Source organism: Rissa tridactyla, chromosome 23 (genome assembly GCF_028500815.1).
Source record: "Rissa tridactyla isolate bRisTri1 chromosome 23, bRisTri1.patW.cur.20221130, whole genome shotgun sequence".
Classification (NCBI taxonomy): Eukaryota; Metazoa; Chordata; class Aves; order Charadriiformes; family Laridae; genus Rissa; species Rissa tridactyla.
In genome coordinates, this window is record NC_071488.1 from 642,620 (window position 1) to 669,324 (window position 26,705).

The 26,705-nt window shown below is 52.8% G+C and overlaps 1 protein-coding gene across 1 annotated transcript in view; it reads left to right on the forward strand.

The window, feature by feature from the left end:
- Positions 1–23,975, forward strand: part of LOC128901161 (sperm-associated antigen 4 protein-like) — a 147,199-nt gene extending 123,224 nt beyond the window's left edge. Inside the window, exons 3-10 of the mRNA XM_054182999.1 lie at positions 19,611–19,695; positions 20,426–20,490; positions 21,082–21,127; positions 21,381–21,477; positions 21,989–22,073; positions 22,646–22,758; positions 23,163–23,330; positions 23,700–23,975. Of these exons, the coding sequence (XP_054038974.1) occupies positions 19,611–19,695; positions 20,426–20,490; positions 21,082–21,127; positions 21,381–21,477; positions 21,989–22,073; positions 22,646–22,758; positions 23,163–23,330; positions 23,700–23,975 (935 nt within the window). The remainder of the gene's footprint in view (positions 1–19,610; positions 19,696–20,425; positions 20,491–21,081; positions 21,128–21,380; positions 21,478–21,988; positions 22,074–22,645; positions 22,759–23,162; positions 23,331–23,699) is intronic.
- Positions 23,976–26,705: the final 2,730 nt, after the last annotated feature.

The window sequence follows — 26,705 nt, forward strand, 5'->3', positions numbered from 1 at the left end:
ACCTCCTCAGAGCATGACATCTCCCCAAAAAGCAACATCTTCTCAGCGTTCTACATCTCCCCAGAGCGTGACATCTCCCCTAAGAGCAACATCTCCTTTGAGAGTGAAATCTCCTCAGGGCGCAACATCTCTCCAAAGAGTGACATCTCCTCGGGGCGCAACATCTCCCCAGAGCGCGACATCTCCTCCAAGAGTGACATCTCCCCACAACGCAGTTTATCCCCAAAGAGCGACATCTCCCCAAAGAGCAACATCTTCTCTGCGTTCAACACCTCCCCAAAGAGCAACATCTCCTTTGAGAGTGACATCTCAGGGCACGACATCTCTCCAAAGAGTGACGCCTCCTTGGGGCGCGACATCTCCGCAGAGCGCAACACCTCCTCCAAGAGCGACACCTCCCCAGAGCACAATTTCTCCCCAAAAAGCGACATCTCCTCAGAAGACAACAGCTCAGACCGCAACATCATCTCCCTAAAGAGTGACACCTTCTGGAGCAGCGACAACCCCTGCGAGAGTGACATCTCCTGGGAGAAAGATGTCCCCAGCAGCGCCTCTGCTGTCCCCCACAGCCAAGCCCTCGGGGACAAGGACAGACACCTTGCAGTGCCCCAGAAGGTGCCTTTCGAGTACACGCTTGTTCCGTGGCCTTCCCTTGTGACGAATAGCAGATAGGGGGACGAGATGGTACTACGGAACTGATAAGCAGCCTACACGCTACCCAAGCCAACATTTCGTCAAATGTTGATGAAATGCTGTCCTTTGTGCGAACTTTGCTCACCACAATGTACCAAAACACACTTCCATCCCGGAGGCTATCCGCCCCCGAGGGGTGAACACTCCTCCTTGAATACATTAATCATAATAAAAGTACGTATGACTAAAGTCACTCAAACTCCACTTTGAAGATAAAAAAATAGTATAAAAATAGCCCAAGAGAGAGGGGATGCCAGGGAAGACACCATCGCGAAGAATTCCACCACTGATTTCCGGGATCAGTCGATGGGCTGAGCCTTTCTTCCCCCCCATAGGGACGCCTTTGGGTAAGACTTCAATTACACCGAGCGCTTTCTCGGGGACTTAGAAATTTCTCTAGAGAATCTCTACCCTACATTTATAGCCAGGCTGTATCATTTATAATTTTGTCGCGCGTTTTGTATACTTAACAATATCTTTGTTTGCACGTGCTTTGCAGACAGTGTATTTATCACTGGCAATCCTAAAGAACCTGTATATCTGTTGTTTAAATAAACTGCACTGTTTCAGTAGCTGGTCGTTTCGGTGTCTCACTGAACGCGACCAAAACTTGAGAGAGGCCGTGCTGGTTCAGGAGCACGACTAGACTGAAGGTGCAGCCCACTATTAGTGTATCCAAATCGTAACAGTTTAATACATATTAAACGCGATTGGACTGATAGTGCTGAATTGGGCATCACTCAGAATTGAAACCTAGCCGCACCTGGCCTCCCACCTCGGTGAGGAGTGTTAGAACGCAAGGGGGTTTATCTTCTGCTAAAACCGCTTGGCCCCGTTTCACGTAACAACTTCCCATATCCACTGCAAGGTTTAATTGGTTTCATGGCACCGGATCCCAACAAGGATTTAAAATGATCCGGTTGCTAACAGACCTGGTTGCTTTAACCCTGAACCCCAGCACTGGAGGGACGCAGCCTCCCGATAAGGACAATGCCCCTATTGCTGGGCAGTCACCCAGAATCGGTGCCAAAACGGGTTCTGAAGTTTGGTGACCTGAAGACCAGCCTCACCCCTGGCAATGCCATGCCGAGAGTCAGCAGGAGCCACTGAAAAGCTCCTCCCCACCTCTCGCCGTGCCTGTGCAGAGCCACATTTGGTCATCGTGTCTGGAAACGCTCCCTCCGGCTACCAGAGGGGGACAGGTTGCATGAATTCAAGCAGCAGCTTTTCTCCTCAGAAGCGAGTTATCATTTCTTTGGTTCTCAAGATGACAGCACCCACCCGCACCCCAAAAATTACCTTCGGCATGATGCCGTTTGAGGAGAGCCCACTGGGAGGACTGGCCCTGAAGCAGGTTTGTGCACACAGCCGTCTCTCCACGGGTGACGTCTGCCCCAAAGCGCTCGCATCGCCTTCGGAAAGGGAGGTTACCGCCCTGAAAGAGACAGCAGAGAGATGGTTTGTCAGGAGATTTGCTCTGTTCCAGATGTGGCAATGGCAAATTTGGACAAAAGGAGAGAATTATCCACCTACCGTGGTCAGCGGAGCCAAGTAGAGCTTGCCTTGGATTTCCAGCTGGAAAACAAGAAGGATGGAGGAGCACATTAGGAGAGCTGAAGCAGCAGTGGTTAAACAGAAGGATATTCCAGGTAGCAATTGTAGCACTTGCCTTGGCTAAATGTCAGTGGGAAACCCAGGAAATCACTGGTTTTTCTTCGAGAGCCCCAACTATTCCAAGAGAATGTATCACTTGGAGAAAAGAACCTGAAACTGGAACCGCTCCGTTTGTTTTCAGTGCTCGGCTTGGAGGAAACTCAAAGCAGTTACAGATACAGAGGGATGCAAGACTGGCTAAAGGATGAACGCGGAGAGGGGCCAGAACTGCTCCAAGCACCCGTCGCTCCCCGGGTGATGTTGGGTGCCCCACGAAACGCTCCCAGGAAGCCGACTGCTGTAACGTGCCGCAGAAGGGCGGTGACGTACCCACTTGAGGGGACATTTTAGCACTAGCGCTTCAGGGAAGCTGACGCTTTACTTGTCCCGCTCAGCTCATCCTGCTTCACCCTCTCCCAGGCAGCCAACGGAGCTGGTTTTGCCGGTGCAGCCCCCTGCTACGCGCTCCCTGCTGGGAGCCCGCCCTGGTGCGGCTCTCTCTTCAGTGTGCTTCCCTAGACTTCCAAATCAATGCAGCCCTGGAGGGATCACCGGGGTCCCAAATCCCCCACCCCAGAGCAGCGCAGAGCAGGGCCCCCACACCCTACCTGCGTTACCCACGGGCACAGCCTGCTCTGCTCGTAGCACTTGGGCTTCCTACACAGCCTGCTCTTCTTCTGCCCCCGGGCCCGCTTCTGCTCCACGGGCTCCTTCTCTGCTGCTCCACCATCCTCTCGGCTTTCCGCGTCCTGACCGAGGTCCTCTGACTTCACCCGTTTGGCGGGGGGCTCGCTCTGGCAGCTGCCGACCTCCTCCTCCTCCTCGACCTTCTCTTCCTCCTCCTCCTCCTCCTCCTCGCCCCCGCCGCTGGGCTCGCCCCGGGCCCGCAGGTAGGCATGGAACTGCTCCTTGGAGGCGAGGAACCTACAGAAACATCACACCCCTGTCACCCCAGCCATGGGGGGAGCGGTGTGACAGGGCCATGGGGGACAGGGGGCTGCTGGGGGGACAGCGGGGCCGGGCATGTACTGGGGGGGCAGTGCAGAGGCTTGGCATGTACCGGGAGGGGGTTATGGGGGGGCCGTACACGTAGGGGGGGGGTTATGGAAGGGCCATACCTGTACCCGGGGGGTTATGGGGAGGTCTGCGCATGTACTGTGGGGGTTGGGGGGGGCCTGGCACGTACCGAGGGGGGTTAGGAGGGGGCCCGGGCACGTACCGGGGGGCCGGCGGGGCGGGGCCGGGGCCGGGGCCGGGGCCGTCGTGGGCCCGCACTCACCGGGGGCCGCCGCCGCCATGCTGCCGCACGCGGGGATGAGGGCAGGGGCCGGGCGGGCCACGTGACGGGGGCGCGTGCGCGGGGCGGGTAGAAAAGGCCCGGCGGCGGCCAGGCCGCCTCAGAGCGGCGGCGGGGCCGGGGTTTGTGTGTGGCCGGGCCGGGGGCGGCGGCCGGGCGGGCTGTGTGAGGGGTCGCAGCGCCGCTGAGGTCAGTGTCCGTCCGGCTGAGGGAGGCTCTGAGCGCTCTGCGGGGGAGCAGGGCCTGTGGGCTGGGGGCGGCCCTCAGGAAGGGCCTGGCCGTGGGGGCAGGACCCCCGGGGGAGGGGCTGTCCGTGTGGGGATGGGCGGCGCGGGGCGGCCGGTGTGTGGGCCTTGCACCGGGGAGAGGTGTCGTCCTGTGAGATGTGCTTAACTGATTCGTGTCAGTGTGGAACAGTGTTAGGGCCACAGGGTGAAGTGTGACCTTTGACTGTTTTGTCTGTGTGGCCGCAGACGAGACGGAGTGTCTGTCGTGTCTGTGTTTTGCAGGAGCCACCTGGCGAACATTCTAGAATACCACCTTAAACCGGTCCTGTTGTTATCTGCATAGTGACCTGTAAGGGGGGGGATACACCCATTTTTGGCAAGGGCCAACCATTTTAGAGGCAGTTATGAATATGTGTTAGTATAGGAGATATAAACCAAAAATGGGGTCTGTAAGGTGTGTGTCTTGGTTGGGCAGAGACCCCCGGCACACCCAGCGCTGTTTGCTTGCCTTTGTTCCTTTAATAAATTATAAATTCTAATTGGAATCCTGTTTGCGATTAAATCATTTATCACAATTTGGGGGCTCGTCCGGGAGGGTCTTAGTTCCTGAATTCTGACTTGATCTAGGAGGGGTGCCCCACCATTAGGTGGCTCCTGATCAGGTCAGGTCGGGACTAATGCCATCCTGAACCTGAGTAAAGGCAAGCAAAGAAAAGATTTTGGTTTTTATTTTTATGAGCTCCCTTGCTGGCTGCAGCAGTTTATTTTACCCGTAATTCTGCGCGCGAAGATCCGAACGAAGGTGACGGAGTTGTAAGTATTTAAAGTGTATACCGTTTGGTTGGGTGGGATTCGGTTGCCTGTGTGTAAGAGTGTGATTGAGACGGAACCTGGTTCCGAAGAGACTGTGGAGGTCTTCTAACCGCGGTTCCAATCTCCCGCGAGGGACTTGGCCGGTGAAGGACCGAAGCGATTCCTATAGTGGGTGGGTGATAGGTCCTAAACCCCCTGCAAGACGCTCCTACTGGTAACCAAGGGCTGTAGGAATTGCCACAGTAAAATTCCTAGATGGGTCAGACAAAATCAAAGACACAGGACCAGAGGAAAGGGAGCAAATTACCAGATATACCATTGGAAAGTCCATTAGGAATAATGATTAGGAATTGGAATGAAAGGGGCCCCAGAAAAGGAAAAAGTAAATTAAAATTAGTTCACTATTGTATGATTGAATGGCCGAAGAAACCTTTAAAACCACATGTCTTTTGGCCTGGTTTTGGATCCTTGGAAGACTGGATTTGCCAGGCCTTAAATCTATATGTTAATTCAAAGGAACCTTTTAGTCAGGAGGAAAGTGATTATGCAGGATTATGGATCGGGACTTCACGTCCTTTTCCGGCTTCAATACTTACATTAAAAACGGATGAAAAGTCTGAGAAAGAAGAAGGAAACAAAGACGAAAAAGGGAAGGAAAAAGATGATAAAGGGGAACCACTGGATAACTTACCACCTCCATATCCTAACAATCCTCCTCCGACGGCGGCTCTCCCTCCAGGGGCCGTAGTACCCCCACCAGTGCCACCGTTACCCCTGCCTCCACCACCGACAGCACCGGAATTAGATCGACCTCCGGCTGCATGTACGAGAAGTAGAACTGCCACATCTGGGGGAGCTTCTCTATATCCCTTATGAGAAGTACCCCTCGGAGGCAATCAGGGAGGCATCGGGTTTGTGGCAGTTCCATTAAATACCACAGATGTAAGGAATTTCAAGAAAGAAATGGGGACCCTATTAGATGATCCCCTTGGAGTAGCAGAAAAACTAGACCAATTTTTAGGACCTAATACTTATACCTGGGAAGAAATACAATCCATGTTGGGGATCTTATTTACTGCTGAGGAAAAGGGAATGATTAGACAAGCTGGAATGAGAATTTGGGAAAGACAGAATCAGGCAGGACCCCCAGGAGATCAGAAATGGCCAAACGTGGATCCCCACTGGGATCATCAACAACCCCAAGGGAGACAGAACATGAGGGATTTGAGAACATTAATAATACAGGGAATAAGGGAAGAGGTTCCCCGAGGGCAAAACATTAATAAAGCATTTAATGAACAACAAGGAAAAGACGGATCTCCTACAGAATGGTTGGAGAGGTTGAGGAAAAGCCTGCAAATGTATTCTGGAATTGATCTGAATACAGTGGCTGGGACTGCACTCCTTAGAACACAATTTGTAGCCAAATCCTGGGGGGATATAAGAAAGAAATTAGAAAAACTTGAGGACTGGCAAGAAAGAGGATTAGAGGAGTTACTTAGAGAAGCCCAGAAGGTATATGTTAGAAGGGACGAAGAAAAACAGAAAGTAAAGGCAAAACTTTTTGTAGCAGCAGTAAAAGAAAGTCAGAAAAATCAGAATCCGTTTAGAGAGAAAAGGGAAAAAAGAATAGAGCAGACACCCAGAGGACAGCCTCATAGGGAGAGATTCACAATTCCTGTCTGTTACTACTGTAACAAGAGGGGACATGTTCAGAGCAACTGTCGTAAGCGAGAACAAGATGAGAAAATGTTCAAAGAAGAATAGGGGTGTCAGGGGCTATATCTTTTGGGGACTTCCAACATCAACAGAGCCCTTGGTAAAATTATTAATAGGTCCCCATAAGGAGGAGGTTTTATTTTTAGTGGATACAGAAGCTGAAAAATCAACCATTCAGAAACTTCCAAAAGGAATAGAGATAGGGAAGAATTATATGTCAGTAGTCGGGGCAAAAGGAGAACGTTTTAAAGTCCCTATCTTGAAAGATGTAGAAGTAGAAACAGAAAAGACAATTTGTCTTAATGATTTACTTTTGCTCCCTGAAGCGGAATACAATTTACTAGGAAGGGATCTGATTTTGAAGTTAAACTTGAGCATTCAGAGTCAGGGGAACAAACTGCAGATCAAATTATATACTTTAACACAGGAGGATGAAGAAGCTATTAACCCCTCGGTGTGGTATAAAGAAGGGGAAACTGGAAAAATAAAAATGGACCCCATAAGCGTTCAAATAATAGATCCACATCGTTCGATTAGAATCAAGCAATACCCTGTACCCATGGAGGGTCGAAAAGGATTAAAACCTGTAGTTGACAGACTTTTGGAAAAAGGAACCTTGGAACCATGTATGTCACCTCATAATACACCCATCCTCCCTGTAAAGAAACCGGACGGGTCATACAGAATGGTACAGGATTTAAGAGCCGTAAATCAGCGAACGATTACTAAATTCCCTGTAGTGGCAAATCCCTATACTTTATTAAGTCATATTTCTCCCAGACATACTTGGTATAGTGTGATAGATTTGAAAGATGCTTTTTGGGCCTGTCCTCTGGACGAGGGATCTAGGGATTATTTTGCTTTCGAGTGGGAGGACCCCGAAACGGGACGGAAACAGCAATTAAGATGGACGGTATTACCACAGGGGTTTACGGAGTCACCACATTTATTTGGGCAAACTTTAGAGAAAATCTTACAGGATTTTACATTACCCCAGGAGATAAAATTATTGCAATATGTAGATGACTTATTAGTAGCAGGAGAAACTGAAGAGGGGACCCGAGAAGCTACTATTAAATTGTTAAATTTTCTAGGGGAGAAGGGATTGAGAGTGTCCCGATCAAAACTACAGTTTGTAGAACAGGAAGTAAAATACTTAGGACATTGGCTAAGTCAGGGAAAGAAGAAACTAGATTCTGATAGGATATCTGGGATTCTATCTTTAAGACCCCCACAAACTAAAAAGGAGGTTCGGCAAATATTGGGATTATTAGGATATTGTAGATCATGGCTTGAAAATTATAGTGACAAGGTAAAATTTCTATATGAAAAATTAACTAGTAACCAACTTAAGTGGTTTACAGAAGATGACCAGAAATTCGAGGCAATAAAAAAGGCATTAATACAAGCACCTGTATTGAGCCTCCCAGATTTAGAAAAACCTTTCCATCTTTTTGTGAATACATCAAATCAGACAGCATATGGAGTTCTTACTCAAGACTGGGCAGGAATAAAAAAACCTGTGGGGTACTGTTCTAAATTACTTGATCCAGTAAGTAGAGGATGGCCCGCTTGTCTCCAAGCTTTGGTAGCTACCGCATTATTAATAGAGGAAGTTCGGAAAATTACCTTTAGTGCTCCTTTAAAAGTGTATACCCCACACAATGTCAGGAGTGTTTTACAACAAAAGGCAGAAAAATGGTTAACGGACAGCCGGATCTTGAAATATGAAGCAATATTAATAGACTCCCCCGATTTAGAACTGAGGGTGACTTCTGCTCAGAGTCCAGCACAGTTTTTGTTTGGAGAGCCATCAAAGGAAGTACAACATAATTGTTTAGAGGTAATTGAGACCCAGACTAAGGTGAGGCCGGACTTAAGAGATACTGAGTTAGAAAATGCAGAAGTGTTATTTGTAGATGGCTCCTCCCGTGTGGTGGAAGGGAGGAGAAAATCAGGATATGCCATAATTAATAAAAATTTAGAACTTATAGAATCAGGACCTCTGAGTCCATCATGGTCAGCTCAAGCTTGTCAGCTGTATGCCCTTTGTAGAGCCCTGGAATTATTACAAGGAAAAAGCGGGACCATATTTACGGATTCTAAATATGCGTATGGAGTAGTCCACACTTTTGGAAAAACTTGGGAGGAAAGAGGTTTAATTAATACCCAAGGAAGGAATCTAATACATCAAGAACTAATAGTGAAAATTTTAAAGGCGTTAAGAAAACCAAAGGAGATAGCAGTGGTACATGTGAGAGGACACCAAAAGGGATTAGATTATCGAACCAGAGGGAATAACGTAGCTGATAGAGAGGCCCAGGAAGCAGCCCTGAGGACTCAGGTCGCTAAAATTAATGTAGTACAAGTACAAGGAGACATTAGTGAAAAAGAACTAGAGGAGAAAGAAAAGAAATTCACCCCTGAGGAACAGGCAAAATTAGAGAAAATAGGAGCTAAGTTAGAACAGGGAAAATGGATGCTGCCCGACGGGCGAGAGATGTTGCCAAAAGCTTATGCCAGGCAAATATTAGAACGCTTACACACACAAACACATTGGGGTACAAAGGCGATAAGTGATCATTTCCTTAAACAATTTGGCTGTATTGGGATTTTTGAAATAGCAAAGCAAATCACGCGAGGATGTTTAACTTGTCAAAAAGTAAACAAGAAAGTGTTCGACAAGCAGCCACGGGAGGAAGGAAAACAGCTTATAGACCTTTTGAAAGAATACGAGTCGATTTTACTGAATTGCCTAAGGTAGGGAGAATAAACTATTTACTAGTACTAGTAGATCATTTAACACAATGGGTAGAAGCTTACCCTGTAGCACGAGCTACGGCACAGATGGTAGTAAAAATCTTATTAGAACACTTAATACCTAGATATGGGATAATCCAGTATATTGATTCTGATCAGGGCACACATCTTACTTCTAAAATAATAAAATTATTATGTCAATCATTAGGTATTCAATGGGAATACCACACTCCGTGGCACCCACAAAGCTCAGGGAAAGTAGAAAGAATGAATCAAACAATAAAACAGCAATTGGCTAAATTAATGATTGAGACACAGATGTCCTGGACGAAATGCCTACCATTGGCACTATTAAACATAAGAACTAAGCCACACAGTGAGACTGGATTATCGCCATATGAAATGTTATATGGAATGCCTTACTCCCAAGGGATGCCCCTGGGGAACAATGTGGTTGAAGATTATAGTATCCAAAAATATATAATATCCATTGGAAAAAGGTTAAAAGAACTAGGAGAGATTGGGATGATGGCTCAAACACCACCATTAGGATTTGACACATGTGTCGCGAGTGAAAGGTCCAGTGAAGGAGTGGAGAGTCACATCTGAGCCTGGAGAAGCCAAGCTAACCATCAGACGAACTTAAAGAGACCTTCATCAAGAAGCATAAGCCAAGTTGCTGTGGGAATTTCATTGTAACTACTCCTGTAGAATTAGTGGACAGGGATAAATACCTATTAGGAAAGGTGATTTAGTCCATTGTGTAAACGGTGTTGTTTATTTTTAAGGGCAAAGTGTTCTACATGTTTTAAAATATATCATTTTCCAAAAAAGAAGTCAAGGATCTAGGAAACAGTTTAGAATTTTTGTGCATTCGCTGTGGGGCCCCCACTCCCCTATATAACCTACCATGGGTTAGGCTTTATTGTTGTCAATTTAATCAAAGAGTGCTTCTTGATTAAAGGTTACCCCTTAAAAGATTAAGGAAGAGGGCAAGACCGGAGGGGAACGAGTGGTGCGGCTTGAAAGGTCTGCCAAGGGCTGCAACCCCTTCGGGCTGTGACCGCCGATCACTATGGCCCTGACCGGACCTCTTCTGGTCCTCTTTGGGGTAAGCTCCTTGACTCTGGTTATGGCAAACAACTGCAGCCAGTGCGTAGGAACTACTAGGAGGGGACGGGTAAGTTCCCAGACTTTGGTTTATAATATCGAAATAAAAGAAAGAATAAGGGATTCGGTACAGCACAGACTACTATTTAACTCATTTTATCATGAAATAGAAACAGGAGTGGAATATGAAATTCCCACAGTTGCTAAAAATCTCTTTGTAAATCTTGCTGAAAACATTGCTAAGTCATTAAATGTAACTAATTGTTATGTTTGTGGTGGAGCAAGCCAAGGTGAACGATGGCCATGGGAGGCTATGGAGAGCAACATTAGTAATCCTCAAATATGGAAAACAATGCGAGACAAAATACCAAGATGAGAACTGCTTTGTACCAAAATCGTTTAGCCTTGGATTATTTGCTGGCACAAGAGGGAGGTGTTTGTGGGAAGTTTAACCTTAGTAATTGTTGTTTAGAAATTGATGATGAAGGGGAAGCTGTAAATGAACTTGTAAAAGAAATGAAGAAAATTGCACATGTCCCGGTTCAGACTTGGACTGGAGTCGACCTGAAAGGATTCTGGGAAAACTTTACGGGAGGTGATCGGCTTACTAAAATTGGGATTGTTATATTGGGGGCATTTGCAGGATTGTTAATAATTCCATGTTTTATACCTTGTTTTATTAGACTAATACACTCAGTTATACAAGGAACGCAGATGGCTACAGAACCTGTTGATTCAGAACCAGGGAAAGAGAAAACTCTTTCCCTGATGATACTAAAGACAAAAGAAGATTCCAAACTAATACCCATTCGGCAAGTATTAACTCGGTTGGAAACAAAAACATGAATCAATGCCATAGAAAAAGAAAATGGGGGATTGTGAGATGTGCTTAACTGATTCGTGTCAGTGTGGAACAGTGTTAGGGCCACAGGGTGAAGTGTGACCTTTGACTGTTTTGTCTGTGTGGCCGCAGACGAGACGGAGTGTCTGTCGTGTCTGTGTTTTGCAGGAGCCACCTGGCGAACATTCTAGAATACCACCCTAAACCGGTCCTGTTGTTATCTGCATAGTGACCTGTAAGGGGGGGGATACACCCATTTTTGGCAAGGGCCAACCATTTTAGAGGCAGTTATGAATATGTATTAGTATAGGAGATATAAACCAAAAATGGGGTCTGTAAGGGGTGTGTCTTGGTTGGGCAGAGACCCCCGGCACACCCAGCGCTGTTTGCTTGCCTTTGTTCCTTTAATAAATTATAAATTCTAATTGGAATCCTGTTTGCGATTAAATCATTTATCACAATGGGGTGAAATCCTCTTGGCGGCCGGTCACCAGTGGTGTCCCTCAGGGCTCAGTTTTGGGGCCGGCTTTGTTTAATGTCTTTGTCAATGATGTGGATGAGGGGATTGAGTGCACCCTCAGTAAGTTTGTAGATGACACCAAACTGGGTGGGGGTGTTGATCTGCTTGAGGGTAGGAAGGCTCTCCAGAGGGACCTGGGCAGGCTGGATCGATGGGCCAAGGCCAACTGTATGAGGTTTAATAAGGCCAAGTGCCAGGTCCTGCATTTCGGTCACAACAACCCACAGCAAGGCTACAGGCTTGGGGCAGAGTGGCTGGAAAGCTGCCCGGCAGAAAAGGACCTGGGGGTGCTGGTGGACGGCCAGCTTAACATGAGCCAGCAGTGTGCCCAGGTGGCCAAGAGGGCCAACAGCATTGTGGCTTCTATCAGGAATAGCGTGGCCAGCAGGAGCAGGGAAGTGATGGTGCCTCTGTACTGGGCACTGGTGAGGCCCCACCTCGAGTGCTGTGTTCAGTTCTGGGCCCCTCTGGACAAGAGGGACATTGAGGTGCTGGAGCGTGTCCAGAGGAGAGCGACCAGGCTGGTGAGGGGTCTGGAGACCAGGGCATATGAGGAGAGGCTGAGGGAGCTGGGCATGTTTAGCTTGGAGAAGAGGAGGCTGAGGGGAGACCTCATTGCCCTCCACAACTCCCTGAAAGGAGGGTGGAGAGAGGTGGGGGTTGGCCTCTTCTCCCAGGGGAATAATGACAGGACCAGAGGAAATGGCCTGAACTTGCGGCAGGGGAGGTTTAGGTTAGATATTAGGAAGAATGACTTTACTGCAAGAGTGGTCAGGCACTGGAACAGCCTGCCCAGGGAGGTGGTTGAGTCACCATCCCTAGAGGTGTTTAAGAAACATCTAGATGTGGCACTTCAGGGCATGCGCTAGTGACAGAGATTGTAGGTTGTTTGGTTGGACTCGATGATCTCCAAGGTCTTTTCCAACCATGAAGATTCTGTGATTCTAAGATCAGGAGGGGGATGCCCTCAGCGTAGGAGCTTCCTGGGGGAATGGAGATCCTCTAGGGGTCGGGCAGCAGATTCGGTGAGCCCTTTTGGGTGAGGGGACACTGCAGGGTTCAAACAGACCCAGAAGTTTCTGTGGGTTCCTGGGGCCGGCTTCTGAGCACAGCTGCCAGATGTGCCAACAGAGGTGATGCTCACCTGGATCTCCTACATGCAATCAGGGAAAAAAGGATCAGGGCTGTGATAATGGAGTGGCAGCCTTGGCTGCAGTGTCCATGAAGTAGCGGGTTCTCAGCTCCCCAGGGGAGCAAGCAAGGAGAGACACAGAGTGCAGACAGCAGGTCTCAGAGGGGACGACTTTGAAGTAACAACCGAAAGGCCGCAAGAAGGTCTCCCCGGAGCCTTCTCTGCTCCAGACGGAACAGCCCCAACTCTCTCAGCCCGTCCTCACAGCAGAGGGGTTCCATCCCTCCGATCATTTCTGTGGCATTCCTCTGGCCCGTTCTGTGAGGCAGCAGCAGGAATGCAGGGAGCTCTGCCTGGGGACAGACAGACTCGGCTGGGAGCTGAGGCGTCAACAGGAGAGGACAGAACAACCTGGGAAACTGGCAGCTTTGTGGCGGGTGAATGTCTGCTCCAGACTTCATACCAACAAACAAGCAACAGCTAGTCAGGGATGTAAAAGCCAGGGCTAAGAAGGTAGAGTTGAGGCTCCTGAGAGAAAGGAAAAAGGCCGAGAGCAGGAGACGTCTGGAGAGCAGGCTTTGGCCTGCTGGGGGACTGGCTTGGAAGAATCCTGTGGGATACGGCCCTGCGGAGAAGCAGGGTGCGGAGGGCTGCTTGAGGATCTCCTCTTCACGCTCCACAATGGCCCGCCTTGACATTCAGAAAGGACGGCGTGGATGAGAAAGAAGCTGCTGACAAAACCCAAGCCTGAAGAGGAAGCACAGAGGAGGTGGAAGCTGGCTGCCTGCCAGCCTCAGGGGTTTTGTGTTTCCATACCGGAGACAGGCAGTTGTGTGTGCGTGTGCTTGTTTGTGTGGGGGGGAACTGAGGGATGAGGAGATCCTGGGGCCGGCTTCTGGATAGAGCATCTACAACCAGCTCCTGGAGGGATCCATTTTCTCTGTGTGTCTATACAGGTCTATATTTCCCACTGACGTAGTCTGCCATACAGGCAGCGCACCGTACCAATACCCTCACCGGTATTTTGGTGATGGTTGTCACGGTACTTCCTACTTGAGTCGGAAATTCTATTGACCTAGTACCTCCTTTAATTGTCTATCGTGGCCTGCAACTCCTCAGGTTATCTTGTGAGAGACAGCACCACCAGGGCGCGCCATCAGCATAGAAACATTGACAGCCGAGCAAATGGATCTTCATTCCAGGGCAATGGAGCTTCACTTCAGGGGAACCGTGAGAAACTCTGGGATATGGCCAAGAGAAACCTCCAGAAGTTTACAAGGAGAAGTGTCCGGTCCTGCACTGAGGGGGAGGAAGGTGCATCAGAGCCCGCTGGGACCTAACGTGCTGAGCAGTGGTCCTGAGGAGAAGGTGCTGGGAACTGGAGTGGCCCCCCAAAGAAAAGTGTCCCCCTGTGTGCAGCTCCCCATTTTGGAGGAGTGGGGAGGAACTGGAGAGTGCCCAGAGGAGGTCTGCCCAGGTGTGGTTCAGCGTATAGTGCACATGCGCTGCGTGGGGAGGCTGAGGAATGTGGGCTTCTTTGGCCCCATGGTGGAGAGGCTCTGGGCAGGACAGGGGTTGCTCGAAGGACGGTTTCAGAGATGATGGGGCTTTTCTTCTTCGTGGGAGACCACATGAGAAAGAAAGAATGCCAGAACTTGTAGCTTGGGAGGTTTAAACAGGAAACGGGAGAAAGAAACGTCACTCCAAGGGCAGCGCTGTGGAAAAGGCGGCCATCCAGAAAGAATGTGGATCAGCCCGTGGCTTTGTGTCTAAAGACATATCCCCGAAGGATGGCGAGACTTCAGAAAGCTTAGTGAGTTGCTCAGGCGAGAGCAAGGTGGAGAAGCAGGGGAGACGTCTGCAGCCTGCAGGGAACATGCCCAGGTGTGGAACACAATAGGACAGCCTGCGGTGGTTTCAACAGTGTGGGGCTGTTGAAATGTGAAAAGCCCCCAAGAGATCCAAGGTCTTAATCTCCGTGTCTGTGACTGTCACCTCTGCCACTGATGCCTATAAGGAGTACAAGAGCCTGATGGCCTCCTCGTCCCCACCTGGGAGCCTGGGAGGTGTCCTGCTGTCATTCTGCACGTGTCATTGCACCTCCCTTCCCACATCATCCGCATGGAAGAGCAACTTGGAAGACATCATCCTGATTATGGAACAGGTCATCCTGAGTGCCATTATGTGGCACATGAAGAACAACCAGGCGATCAGGCACAGTCAGCATGGGTTCATGAAAGGCAGGTCGTGCTTGACAATCCTGATCCCCTTCTAAAACAAGGTGACCCGCTGAGTGGATGAGGGAGAGGCTGTGGATGTTGTTTACCTGGAGTTTAGTAAAGCTTCTTGACACAGTTTCCCACAGCGTTCTCCTGGAGAAATTGGCTGCCCATGGCTTGGATGGGCGTACGCTTCGCTGGGTGAAAAACTGCTGGGACAGCCGGGCCCAATGAGTGGTGGTGAATGGAGCTCAATCCAGTGGGCGGCCGGTCACAAGTGGTGTTCCCCAGGGCTCAGTACGGGGGCCGAGTCTCTTTAAAATCTTTATCAATGATCTGGACGATGGGATCGAGTGCCCCCTCAGTAAGTTCACAGATGACACCAAGTTGGGTGCGTGTGTCGACCTACTCGAGGGTAGGAGGACGTTGCAGAGGGACCTGGACAGGCTGGATCGATGGGCCGAGGCCAAGGGCATGAGGTTCAACAAGGCCAAGTGCCAGGTCCTGCACTTGGGTCACAACAACCCCATGCATCGCTACAGGCTTGGGGAGGAGTGGCTGGAGAGCTGCCTGGCAGGAAAGGACCTGGGGCTTTTTTGTTTGACAGGCATCTGAATAGGAGCCAGCAGTGTGCCCAGGTGGCCAAGGCGGCCAACAGCATCCTGGCCTGTATCAGGAACAGTGTGGTGAATTGGACCATGGAAGTGATCGTCCCTAGTCACTAGTTCAGGTTGCTCCAAGCTCCTGACCTTGGACACGTCCAGGGATGGGGCATCCACAACTGCAAGCCATTGCCCCTTGTTCTGCTATTACAGGCCCTGGTAAAAAGTCTCACTCCATCTTTCTTGGCCTATGACCACTGTGATTTCATCTGCAAACACTGTGGAGAGAGCCCAGAGATCTCCCAAGACAGGGTTTGGAGGCCTCAAGCACTTGACCAGTATCTAGAGGCTGAGAGCCCTGGGCTCAGTGGTTTGGAGACTGGGGACGGTATAGGAGGAGCCTGAGCGTGCTGGAAGGGTGCTTTCAGAGCTGGTGGAGCTTTTCTTCCTAGTGGAAAACAGCCTGAGAAAGAAAGAACTCCGCAACATGCAGGTGGAGAGGTGCAGCCTGGCCACGAGGAGAAAGAAACGTCACTCCAAGGGCAGTGCTGTGGTGCAACACGCCACCCAGAAGGAGTCTGGATCAGTCCAAGGCTTTGTGTTTCAAGGAAGAGCCAGGGAGGATGGAGAGATCTCAGCAAAGGAAGGTGACAGCAAGATGGGGCAGCCGGGTGGATGACTGCAGCCTGCAGGGAAAGAGGCAGAGGTGATGGGACACCGTAGGACAGCCTGTGGTGGAGAAGATAGAGGGATGTGGCAAAGCTGGAAGTCCCCTAACAGAGCCAGCCTCTTCATGTCTTGGGCTACGGCTGTTGTCTCTGCCACTGATGCCTCTGAGACAACCAGTCCTTCCAGCACTGGGGTCTCGTTGCCTCCTTGTCCATACTCAGGAGCCTGGGAGGTGTCGTACCATAGTCCTGCCCTTGGCATTGCACATCTCCACATCCCACTGTCCCAGGAAGAGCCCTGAGGAAGGAGTGAGGGAGAGGATCTCCCTTCCTGGGGGCTGGGGGTCAGGCCTTGGCCCTTTGGGCGATGGAGTCAGGGCTTGGCCCTTTGCATTAATGAAACACATCCACGTTTACCCAGCATCAGAGTCACCTTCAACTTGCTTTTCCCGACCTGCCATCGCTGCCTCCAGTTTTCTGCTGTAACCGGACCCTGGGGGCAATTCCTCAGTGGGACCCATCAACACCACAAGAAACTTTGGAGTTTGAACCCGACTTTGACTCCTTGAGAGGTTCCTTCAACTTCCTCGCAGCGTCTGACGTTCACGGACTCGGCCTCGAACCCACCAGAGGGGTCATTAAAACTCCTTGGGCTGGTCCTCTGCGTCTGAGCTGGGCTGGGCTCCTGGGATGGAGGGAGCTCACGGCAAGCGGGCAGCGCTGCAGAGAGACAGCTCTGCCCAGGAGCAGCTCCTCTGCCAAGCGCAGCAGGGCTGAGGGCACTGCCAGGGTGTCTCAGGGAGATAAGCAAGGCAGAGAGAGAGCTTGAAGGTGTCAGGATTGGGAGGACGACTGAGAGCTCACTGGAGGAGAAATCTTTGCAGCCCTTGACAGGGTAAGTCTGCGGGTGCAGGGCACTGCAGGCGGAGTTGCTGGAGGCATCTCCTAAAGCTGGCACAGCCACAGCTTACGGGATCTGTACATGTGGGAGCTCTTGTCAGGCACTTTGAATAGCTGTGAAGGTGGGTGTGCAGCCAGGGGTGCCCAGGGCTGTCCTTCAGAGCAGGCTCCCTGCACCCCAGGGGTCTGTGTGCCGGGGCAGGGACTCTGCCACCTGCCAGGGTCAGCTCTCAGCCTGCCTGGGAAGCCCACCACATCACTGTGGGGAGAAGTTCTGCATGGAAGGAGCATCCCCCGGCGGGGCAAGGTCCTGCTGCTGAGAGGGTTCTGCGTGGCTGAGGGCTGCTCACAGCTGCAGATCACTGCAGGACATTCCCTGGAGACTTCCAGAAGCACAGCAAGGAGGGGGCCAATGGTGATGATTTTTGGTCTGGTGTCTTCTAACATCTCATTGGATTCTTTTCCAGCCTAAAGGTTTCAGCAAATCCAGCACCTCATGCTAAGTAGAGCTAAGCAAGCAGCACAAATCACACCGAATGATAATCCTAAATCATTTATTCTACTTAAAACGTATGTATTTATGCTGAACAATTAATATCCCGCAAGGAGAAGGAAGGAGCACAGGGTCTCCCCGCCCTGCTCAGCCCTGGGCAGCCCCAGCATGACGTCAGAGGTGACACCACTGTGAGGTCACAGCTGGCTGCCTGCACAGCGCTGTGGCGTGTGGGGCAGGAGCCCACAGTTGCCCTGTGGCTGCGGCCCTGGACAGGCTCCTGCTGGCTGCAGCGAGAGGCTGCTGCTGGAGCTGGTTTTGGGGACAGGACACGCTGCTGGGGCTCAGCGGGGAGCCTGCCTTTGCCACGATGGCGAGGAGAAAGGCCCCTCGGAGAAGACGCCCAGGGGCCTCCAAAGGCTCCTTGGGGACCAAGGGAAACCAACGGCCGGCAGGGTGAGAACGGGGCTGCGCTGCCGGGCGGGCTTCCCGGGGCGGGGGACTGCTGCTGCCAGCTCGCCTCCTCTTCTCCCGGGGCAGGCCTGTCCCGCAAAGGGTGGGGAAAGGAGGGGGACCCCAGCCCTGCTGCCCGCTCTCGCTGCTGCTGGGACAGCCCTTCCTCTGGCAGGGGCCTCCGCTCAGGCTACTCCTCCCCGCCTCAGCTCCCGCGGCCTGGGGACGGTGGGCAGCCGGCATTTGTCTTTGTCCTCCCACAGGGACCCGAGCGCTGGCGTGGAGCTGGTGATGCGCCCTTCACCTGCCGGCTCAGCCGCTCAAGGGCCTGCCGAGGGGCGCGACAAGGCCACAGAAATCGCAAGTAAGCTCAGCACTGCTGCTTGCTCCAAAGTCCTCCGGGGTGAACGTGGAGAGCCGCGCTGTGCCAGAGCTCTGGCCAGTTGTCACACGTGGCAGGAGAATCGTAGAATCATAGAATTGCCTAGGTTGGAAGGGACCTTTCAGACCATCTAGTCCAACCATCAACCTAACTATGACAAAATTCATCACTAAGCACTATGTCTACGCGTCTTTTAAACACCTCCAGGGATGGTGCCTCAACCACTCCCCTGAGCAGCCTGTTCCAATGTTTAATAACCCCTTCTGTGTAAAAATTTTTCCTAATGTCCAGTTTAAACCTCCCTTGGCACAACTTGATGCCGTTTCCTCTTGTCCTATGGCCCGTTACTTGGGAGAAGAGACCGACCAACACCTCTCTACACCCTCCTTTCAGGGAGTTGCAGAGAGCGAGGTCTCCCCTCAGCCTCCTTTTCTCCAGGCTAAACAGCCCCAGCTCCCTCAGCCGCCCCTCACAAGACTTGTGCTCCAGACCCCTCACCGGCTCCGTTGCCCTTCTCTGTGTCTCAATGTCTTTTTTGTGGGGAGGGGCCCAAAACTGGCCACAGCACTTGAGGTGGGGCCTCACCAGTGCTGAGTACAGGGGAGTGTTCACTGCCCTAGTCGTACTCACCACACTGCTCCTGACACAGGCCAGGATGCTGTTGTCCTTCTTGGCCACCTGGGCACACTGCTGGCTCATAGTCAGCCGTCTGTCGACCAACACCCCCAGGTCCTTTTTTGCCGGGCAGCTTTCGAGCCACTCCTCCCCAGGCCTGTAGTGCTGCATGGGGTTGTTGTGACCCAAGTGCAGGACCTGGCACTTGGCCTTGTTGAACCTCATGCCATTGGCCTTCAGCCCATCGATCCAGCCTGTCCAGATCCCTCTGCAACGCCTTTCTACCCTCAAGCAGGTCGACACTCCCACCCAACTTGGTGTCATCTGCAAATTTAGTGAGGGTGCATTCCATCCCCTTGTCCAGTGTAGGCTGCCCTGCTCTTTGCCCCAGGGAGGGAGTGCCTGGGACTCGGTGCCGACCTCCCCACAGGGAGCTGAAATATGCCTGGCTGGGCATCCTAGAGAAGAGATCTCAAGGGGCAGGCTTAACTTTTCTCTGGTTTCTTTGCCCAGGGACGGTCTTCAGCCTTCCTTGCCTTCTGGCTGTTGCCCTGGTCTCTCTGTGGAGACATCTGCTGAGCATGTGCCTCTTGGCCGCGTACGTACGACATGTTTCTGCTGCGGATGGGGGGTAGAACGGGGGTGTCTGAGGGCCGGTGCCAGCAAAGGGCAGAGCAGAGGGTGCTCCCCAGCCAGCAGCCCGGGGCTCCCAGTGGGGCGCCTCAGCTTGGGCGCTGCTCGTGCTGTGGCCATTCTCAGGGGAGCCAAGAGCAAAGCCCCTCGGCAGCCATTTGCTGCAGCCCCAAGCTTTGGCTGCGGCAGGACAAACTGCCCCGTAGCCAGACGCTCGGGTGCAGAGCCCAGCCTCCGCAGGGCAAGGGTTTTCCCCAGCTCAGGCAAGAGACCACGCCGGTCTGTGGAGGCCTCTGGGAGGAAAGGCGGACAAGGCTCCTGCGCTTCCCAGCTCTGCGGGAAAACACTTGCCCTAAGAGGGATGTGTGTGATGGCAAGGGAGAACAGGCCTGCTTCCTCAGCCAGAGGGAGAGCAAGGTCCGCACCAGAAAGACTGCTGGAAAGCACTCTTCGTGTGCTCGACGTCTTTGCTTCCTGGGATGATCTTCCTGGAGACCTTCCTTTGGGGAAGAGCTGCCGGCAGCGTTGAACGATGTGGACAGAAATCGTGTTCCTGCTGGACGCTGCTCTGTCAGTTCTCTGTCAGCAGCAGGCTTCCAAAACGGTGTCTGTTTGGCCTGAAAAGGGAAATCCGCCTGTGAAGGGGTTTGTCCAAGGCTTGGATCATGACAGCACCAGGACTCCCTCTTTTTCAGGCAAAAGATGGCCCTGCAGAAGAAGGCGTTCTTGCAAGTCTTCTTGTTGCTCCCCCTGGCTCTTGGTGAGTTTTCATGAGCAACCATCTGAGAGCGACAGCCTGGCTGGGCTGGACGCCACCTTTCCTTTTGGGCCAGTATGTGCGGAAACTCCCGTGGCCCAAGTGCTTCCCAAGCAAGTCCTTGAGTGGGACTGCCTTCTGGGCTCCCAGTAAGACTGGTAGCCTCCCAGTCACACTGCTGCCCTGCCTACCGGACCACAGGGCTCACTTAGTCGGCACCTCTGCGAGAGACGGGGGTAGCTCTTGCAAGCCTGACCTGGGGATTCCCAGAGGGCAGGGGCCGTGCAGGGGGACCGATGGAGAGGTACCTCTCCTCGCCCAGCAGCCTGGTCTCGGTGCTCACTGGGGCAGTGAGGGGAAATGGGGAATAGCTCTGGGGCACCGAGCACACCTGAAGATCACGGCTGCGCAGTCCGCTCAAGCCCAGGCTGATGGCCCCCGGTCAGAGGTGTGTCCTCTCCCTGCACCCCACGTCCCCCACCTCCTCAGCTCACCTGCTGCCCCAGCCCCAAGGCAACAGGGACAGACAACGCCACTGCAGGCATCGCCAGCACCCCCGGTAAAATAACTGTCTCTTGCTGATGTGAATTGCAGCTGCTGTTTACTGCGGGACCTCGCTGCCAGGCCTGAAGCCCCTGTGGTAAGCGATGTTTCCTGGGCTGGAATTGGGTCTGTGCAGAAGGGTCAGACGACCTCGTGTCCCTGCACCCATTTGCCTGAGAGCCGGGGCTCCCGCACGGCCCTTCCTGCCTTTGCCTCTTGCGCCAGCTGGTGCGGAAGGGAAGCGCTGGCAAAGCAGGGAACGCACGTGTGTCTCTCCTCCTTGCTGAGCTCAGAGGCTCCCAGTGGGGTGGGCAGCTCTCTGACAACATCTGCTTTCCTGGTTCCTGCAGGAACTGCCCGGTTTTAATGGCGCAGCAAACTCAAAAGATGCAGCTAATGCTGGAGGAGGTGGCTCGGCTGAGGGCAGAGATCAGCAGCGTGAAGCAGGTGCTGCGGCGTGTGGGGAAGGAGGCTTGGCTGGGCAGAAGCCCTTGGGGCTGTGGGTGTGTGGGACTGCTGACTGCAGTCAGCCAGCCTTTGCCCCAGGGGCCTCCTGGGCTGCACAGGCCCTTCTCCGGCCCCACTTTCACCGGCCGCTTCAGGCAGCGCAGGACTCCCTTGGCACGCCAGCACCTCTGGCTGCTCTGGCTGGGCTCCTCAGGCAGGGGTGGGACCCAGGCACGCTCACGGGGGGCCAGCCATCGCTGGCAGGGCTTGAGTCCACCTTCCACCTGCCCTGGAGAGTGTGGAGGATGGGGACGAGGGTGTGGGGACCCTCATCAACCCACCTCGGGGCCGTGGCCATGGCTGTGGACACAGACACTGTTCCTCAGTCCTGCAGCTCCGTGGAGAGGGTTTGCCTTGCCTTTCTGACAGTGGCCCTTTGCCGCTCCGGGCGCTAGTAGCCACGCTGAACGTTGATGTGCTCCTTTTCTCTGTTTGTTTATGGCGTTCCCAGGAAGTCGAGGAAATGAAGCAGGCAGCATCTGAGAGGGCTTTGGAAGCCTACGTGGAGATGTCTGACTGGGCCCTGCAAAGCTCTGGTATGGACACAAGCAGCCCCGTCTCCTTGCCCTGCGCTTGTCTGCAGCCCTCCCCAAAGGCGCCTGCGCTCCAGGCGCTGCTCTCCAAAGTGGGGGAGCTGAAATGCTTGGGGGGTCCCAGGGCAAGGCTGTGGCAGAGCAGCTCTCTCAGACTCCCTCCCAACCCTGCCCTCGGCATCCTCACGCTGCCTCTGGCGCTGCCCCCGCACGTGTTCCTGTGCGGACGGAGGGGCTCTCTTCCTCTCCTCGGCATTGGAAAAGGAGATGGCCGGGCCGTCCTTGGCTGCCCACGCAGCAAGCCCTCAGCTTGGGTCTGCTGCCATTCACATGGGCACCGTGTGTCTCCCAGAACCCTCAGACCTTCTCCTGCTGGCGCTGGGAGTGCAGCAGTCACCAGGCACGTGGCCGCCCTCATTCCCCTGCGCGGCTGGGCAGCTGGGCAGCCCACCAGCCTGGGACGAGGACAGGACTGACAGAGGCGCAGCTGGCTGGCGGTGTCAGAAATAGTGTCTGAGCACCAAGCCCTCCTCGTCTGTGGCCTCTTGCAGTCCTCTGCTTTCCCCTCCCTGCAGGTGCCAGCATTGACCTGCAGAGAACTTCGGAGACCTACACCTGCAAAAAGGACTGGTTCTGGAGGTTTATTGAGTTCTTTTGCACTCCCCGCAGTCCCGATCGCATTTTGCAGGTATTGTAGCAGAAATCGAGAGGGAATTCTTTCCTTTCTTCCTGTGAAGTTGGAGACTGACCTCAGGGCTCTCCCTTCGGTCCAGTGTTGCGCCGTCTTGGGGGTGGGAGGCGAGAGGTGGGGGGTGCCCTGCAGAGCCCCTGGGCAGGGATGTGTTTCTGCAAGGCCCTGACTAGAATGGTTTCGTAACCGCTGTTCTCCTCTGCTCCATAATACTGACAGCCCTGGCAAAGGTCGGTCAGGGAAGGAGGCCTCCTGCTTCTGTCCACTTCCTCACACACACCTCATTTTCAAGCTGAAATAGACCCCACAGACACACCGGTGCCTACGCTTCAAGCTACGTGGGCAGTTGTCTTGGCCCCAACACTCTCTCACGCTTCATTGCTCTGGCTTTCTGGTTGCAGCCGGATGTTTCCCCGGGAAACTGCTGGCCTTTCCCAGGGCGTCAGGGCCAGGTGGTCATCAGGTTGCCAGCGCGAGTCCACCTGACTGCCATCACTGTGCAGCACATCTCCAAAGAAGTCTCTCCATCTGGGACCGTCACCAGCGCCCCCAGGGACATCGCTGTCTTTGTAAGTCTCTGCTGGGTGCTTCTGGTGCGGATCTGGTCCTGGGGGAAAGCCATGACAGGGTCTTCCTTGCTTTTGTGCCTCCTCTGAGGTTGGAGTCCTGGTCTCCTGAGCACTGCAGGGCCCTGGTGAGGCTCTAGGAGTCTCCTCCTAAGGGCTCTAGAGGTCTCCTCCCTCTTAAGACTTGTTCTGGCCAAGCAGCTCAGGGTTCTTGACTAAAACTCAAGCGGAGCCTGAGCTCCACCGTAACCAGTGCTAGACTAGGGCTAGAGCCCCAGGGGAGGGTGGGTAGGTAACAGGGCTGACCCAGCACCTACGTTGCCTCTTTGTCGGGACGAGTCTGAGCTGCTCTCCTTGTGCTTTGCCCCACAGGGAGTGGATGTGGACGGAGAAGAGGAAACTCTCCTGGTGACCTTCATGTACGATGTGGCAAAAGAGGCCATTCAGACCTTCCCTCTGAAGGTGCGATGCACGCACGGTGTTGGGGGAAGATGCCAGGGAGCAAAGCAGGTTTGCCTGCAGGGCCATGGCAGGAGGAGCGTGAATGCTTTCTCCCCGGGCAGAGGGGGCCTGGGTCACCGCCAGGAGAGAGCTGGTGGGGTTGGGAGGGCTGAGTGGCACGCGGTGGTGCTAGCAAAAGGACAGTGAGGGCAAGGTCAGGCCCGTGGGAGCATGAGTCCCAAGAGATCCCTGGCTGCCTTCAGCAGAGCCCGCTGCACACGCAGCCACTGCACCCGAGCAACGTCTTTGTGCCGTGGAGAAACAGGGACGCCCGTTGGAGAAAGCCGTCGGGCAGCACCCTGGCTCCATCCCGTGGCCTGCTGGCAGGCTGGACGGTGTCCTCTCCTCCCAGCATAGCATGCCCCTTCTCTCCCGCTGCTCTCACGCCTGCCCGCAGGAAAGCGGGCAGAGCAGACAGCGGGAGCTCGGGGGGGTGTCACACCAGCTGCCCCACGCAAAGGAGCACCTCCCCGGCCTCTCTGCCGGCACAGAGCGAGGCGCAGAGGGAAGGGGCAGAGGGGAGGGAGGCTGAGCCCCAGCCGGGCCCATGCAGAGGGTGCCAGGTGCCTTCCCCCTCCCCGTGTCCCCAGCCTCCCCAGCACCCCGCTACCAGAGCCAGCCTCAGGTTTCCACAGCCGCTCCCACCCACTGTCAGGAGCTTGTTCCTGAGCAGGAGCAGGGCTGGTGGGGGGAGATACCTTGACTGCATTGTGGCTCTTAACACCTCCGATTCCTCTTCCCTCTTTTCCTCGCAGAACGCCCCACATCCCAGAGCCTTCTCCTATCTCAAACTCCTTGTGAAGAGCAACTGGGGAAACCCAAAGTACACATGCATTTACCGAGTGCAGGTTCATGGGAAGATGGCAAAACCAAACAGCTTCAACTGAAACCAGCGACAGAAAAAGGACAAACATAAAAAAGAAGAAAAAGAATAATGTTGCTGCGACTCAGATTGGTGTAGATTTGTCTCCTAAGTTGGGTGCACAATAAGGTCCATTGCAGGGAGGGCAGTCGTGGGAAAGCAACAGAAGATCGGCGAGGAGGATTGTTAATACGCTCAAGTGACTCACACCTGGGTGCTGGAAAACACACATATCACACTAATTGTTATTCAGTCTCGGACGCTTGCAAGAAAAACACTTGCACTTCGATAACATAAACCTGTGATGGACTCAGGGACACCTTATCCAGCCACTTGAGAATCCTGGCCTGGTGCTGAAGAAGATCAAAGCACAGTGGGAAAACGATGCCTGTTTGAACCCTTTAAATGCCAGGCAGAACAGGGAGTCCGTGCGTGCTCTTGCTCACAAGGACTCTCTCGCTGCCAAGGGCTCTTGCTAACAAGGACTCTCTCTCACTCCACGGTGCCCGCAGTCCCTGCTTCCGTGCCTCTGCCCGGGTGTTGCTTCGGAGATTCCCTGGTCTGTGAGGTATCGAGAAGAAACTTGTTCTTTGCCTTTCATCCGTGGTTTTGTGGTTGTTCCTGCGTCCTGCCCGCATCGGCTCACACAGCGGGGTTACAACCAGGGACTGAGTCTGGTAAATAGGTAAACGTAGCTCCTTGTGAAGAACAAACAGCGAAGAATACCACATCCCCGAAGAGACTGGAGGGACCGATAACAAGCTCGCAAAATAAATGGGGGAGTTGCAAAAGCTGCTGCATTTATCTTCCCCAGTCCACACAAAGAGATTCCTCTATTATCAGCTCAAACCAGCCACCATACACCACTAGGAACCACCCAAGACCTACCATGAAGCCCCTAACAGAGTTAACGTGCATGTGCCAAGGGGATGTGAATATGGAGATGAGTTCTGGAAATGTAATGAACGTGGCAATGAGTGCTGAGACATGTAACGACCACGCATATTCTGTATGGATGTAAGTCTCTGTGAATCTCACATTCAGTGGACATGTCAGGTGGAGAGATCCCCCACGTCCCCGGTGCTGAATAAAAGAATGCCTGCTTCTTAAGACTACATCGGTGTTAAGAAGTTCATTCCCGATTTCGGTGACAGTTTCTGGCGACCCAGATGGGACTCTGCCTCTGAATCTCGACAGATCCTTGGAATTGCAGGGCCTCCATCCGGCACCGAGGGATTCTCAGGGAGAACCTCCGATCCCCGGACCAAAGAGCTCCGAGCAAGGCCCCTGGAAAGGTGAAGGCATTCTTTTCTTTAAGGGATATTAAGGGTTGCCTGTCCATAAGGCGAGGCATAAGTCTCGCAGGGTTGGGCTGTAAAGGTACCTAAGGGAAGGAGTTGGTCTCACCGGATGAAAGCCTGTGAGAAACGCGGCTGATAAGCGTAAAGGTATTGTCCTCAACACCAGGCGGGGAAGGGCCGCACCAAGAGCAAAGGTCTGGTATAAAAGGTTCAGGCCCTAAGGTTTTGTTATTTTGTCTTGTGTTATAAGCGCTATGTTCAGTTGTCATTTTCTTTGTGTTTTGTGTTGTTCGTTCTACTAGTACTATCCTATAATGGGTAGCAAGCCCTTGGCGGAAGGGGGAATTTTGAAAACGTCTCCTTTAGGTTGTATACTGAAGCGTTGGAAACAAATAGGAGGGGACCCGCTCACGAGAAAGCAGCTGATTGAATATTGTAACAATTGGTGGCCGTTATGTACTTCAGAAGATCAAGAAAAATGGACAAGAAATGGGACTTTAAAATAGAATACAATTTTACAGCTTATGTTATTTTGTAGCAGGGAAAACAAATGGGATGAAGTACCGTATGTAGATTTGTTTTTCACTTTAAGAAACCACCCAGAGTGGCAGAAGGATTGTGGGCGATAACCAGATATCAGAGACGGTTATTCGGAATGAGACATGCTACGCCAAAAGCCATTAATTGGTCAAAATCGTATGAGGTTAAACAAGA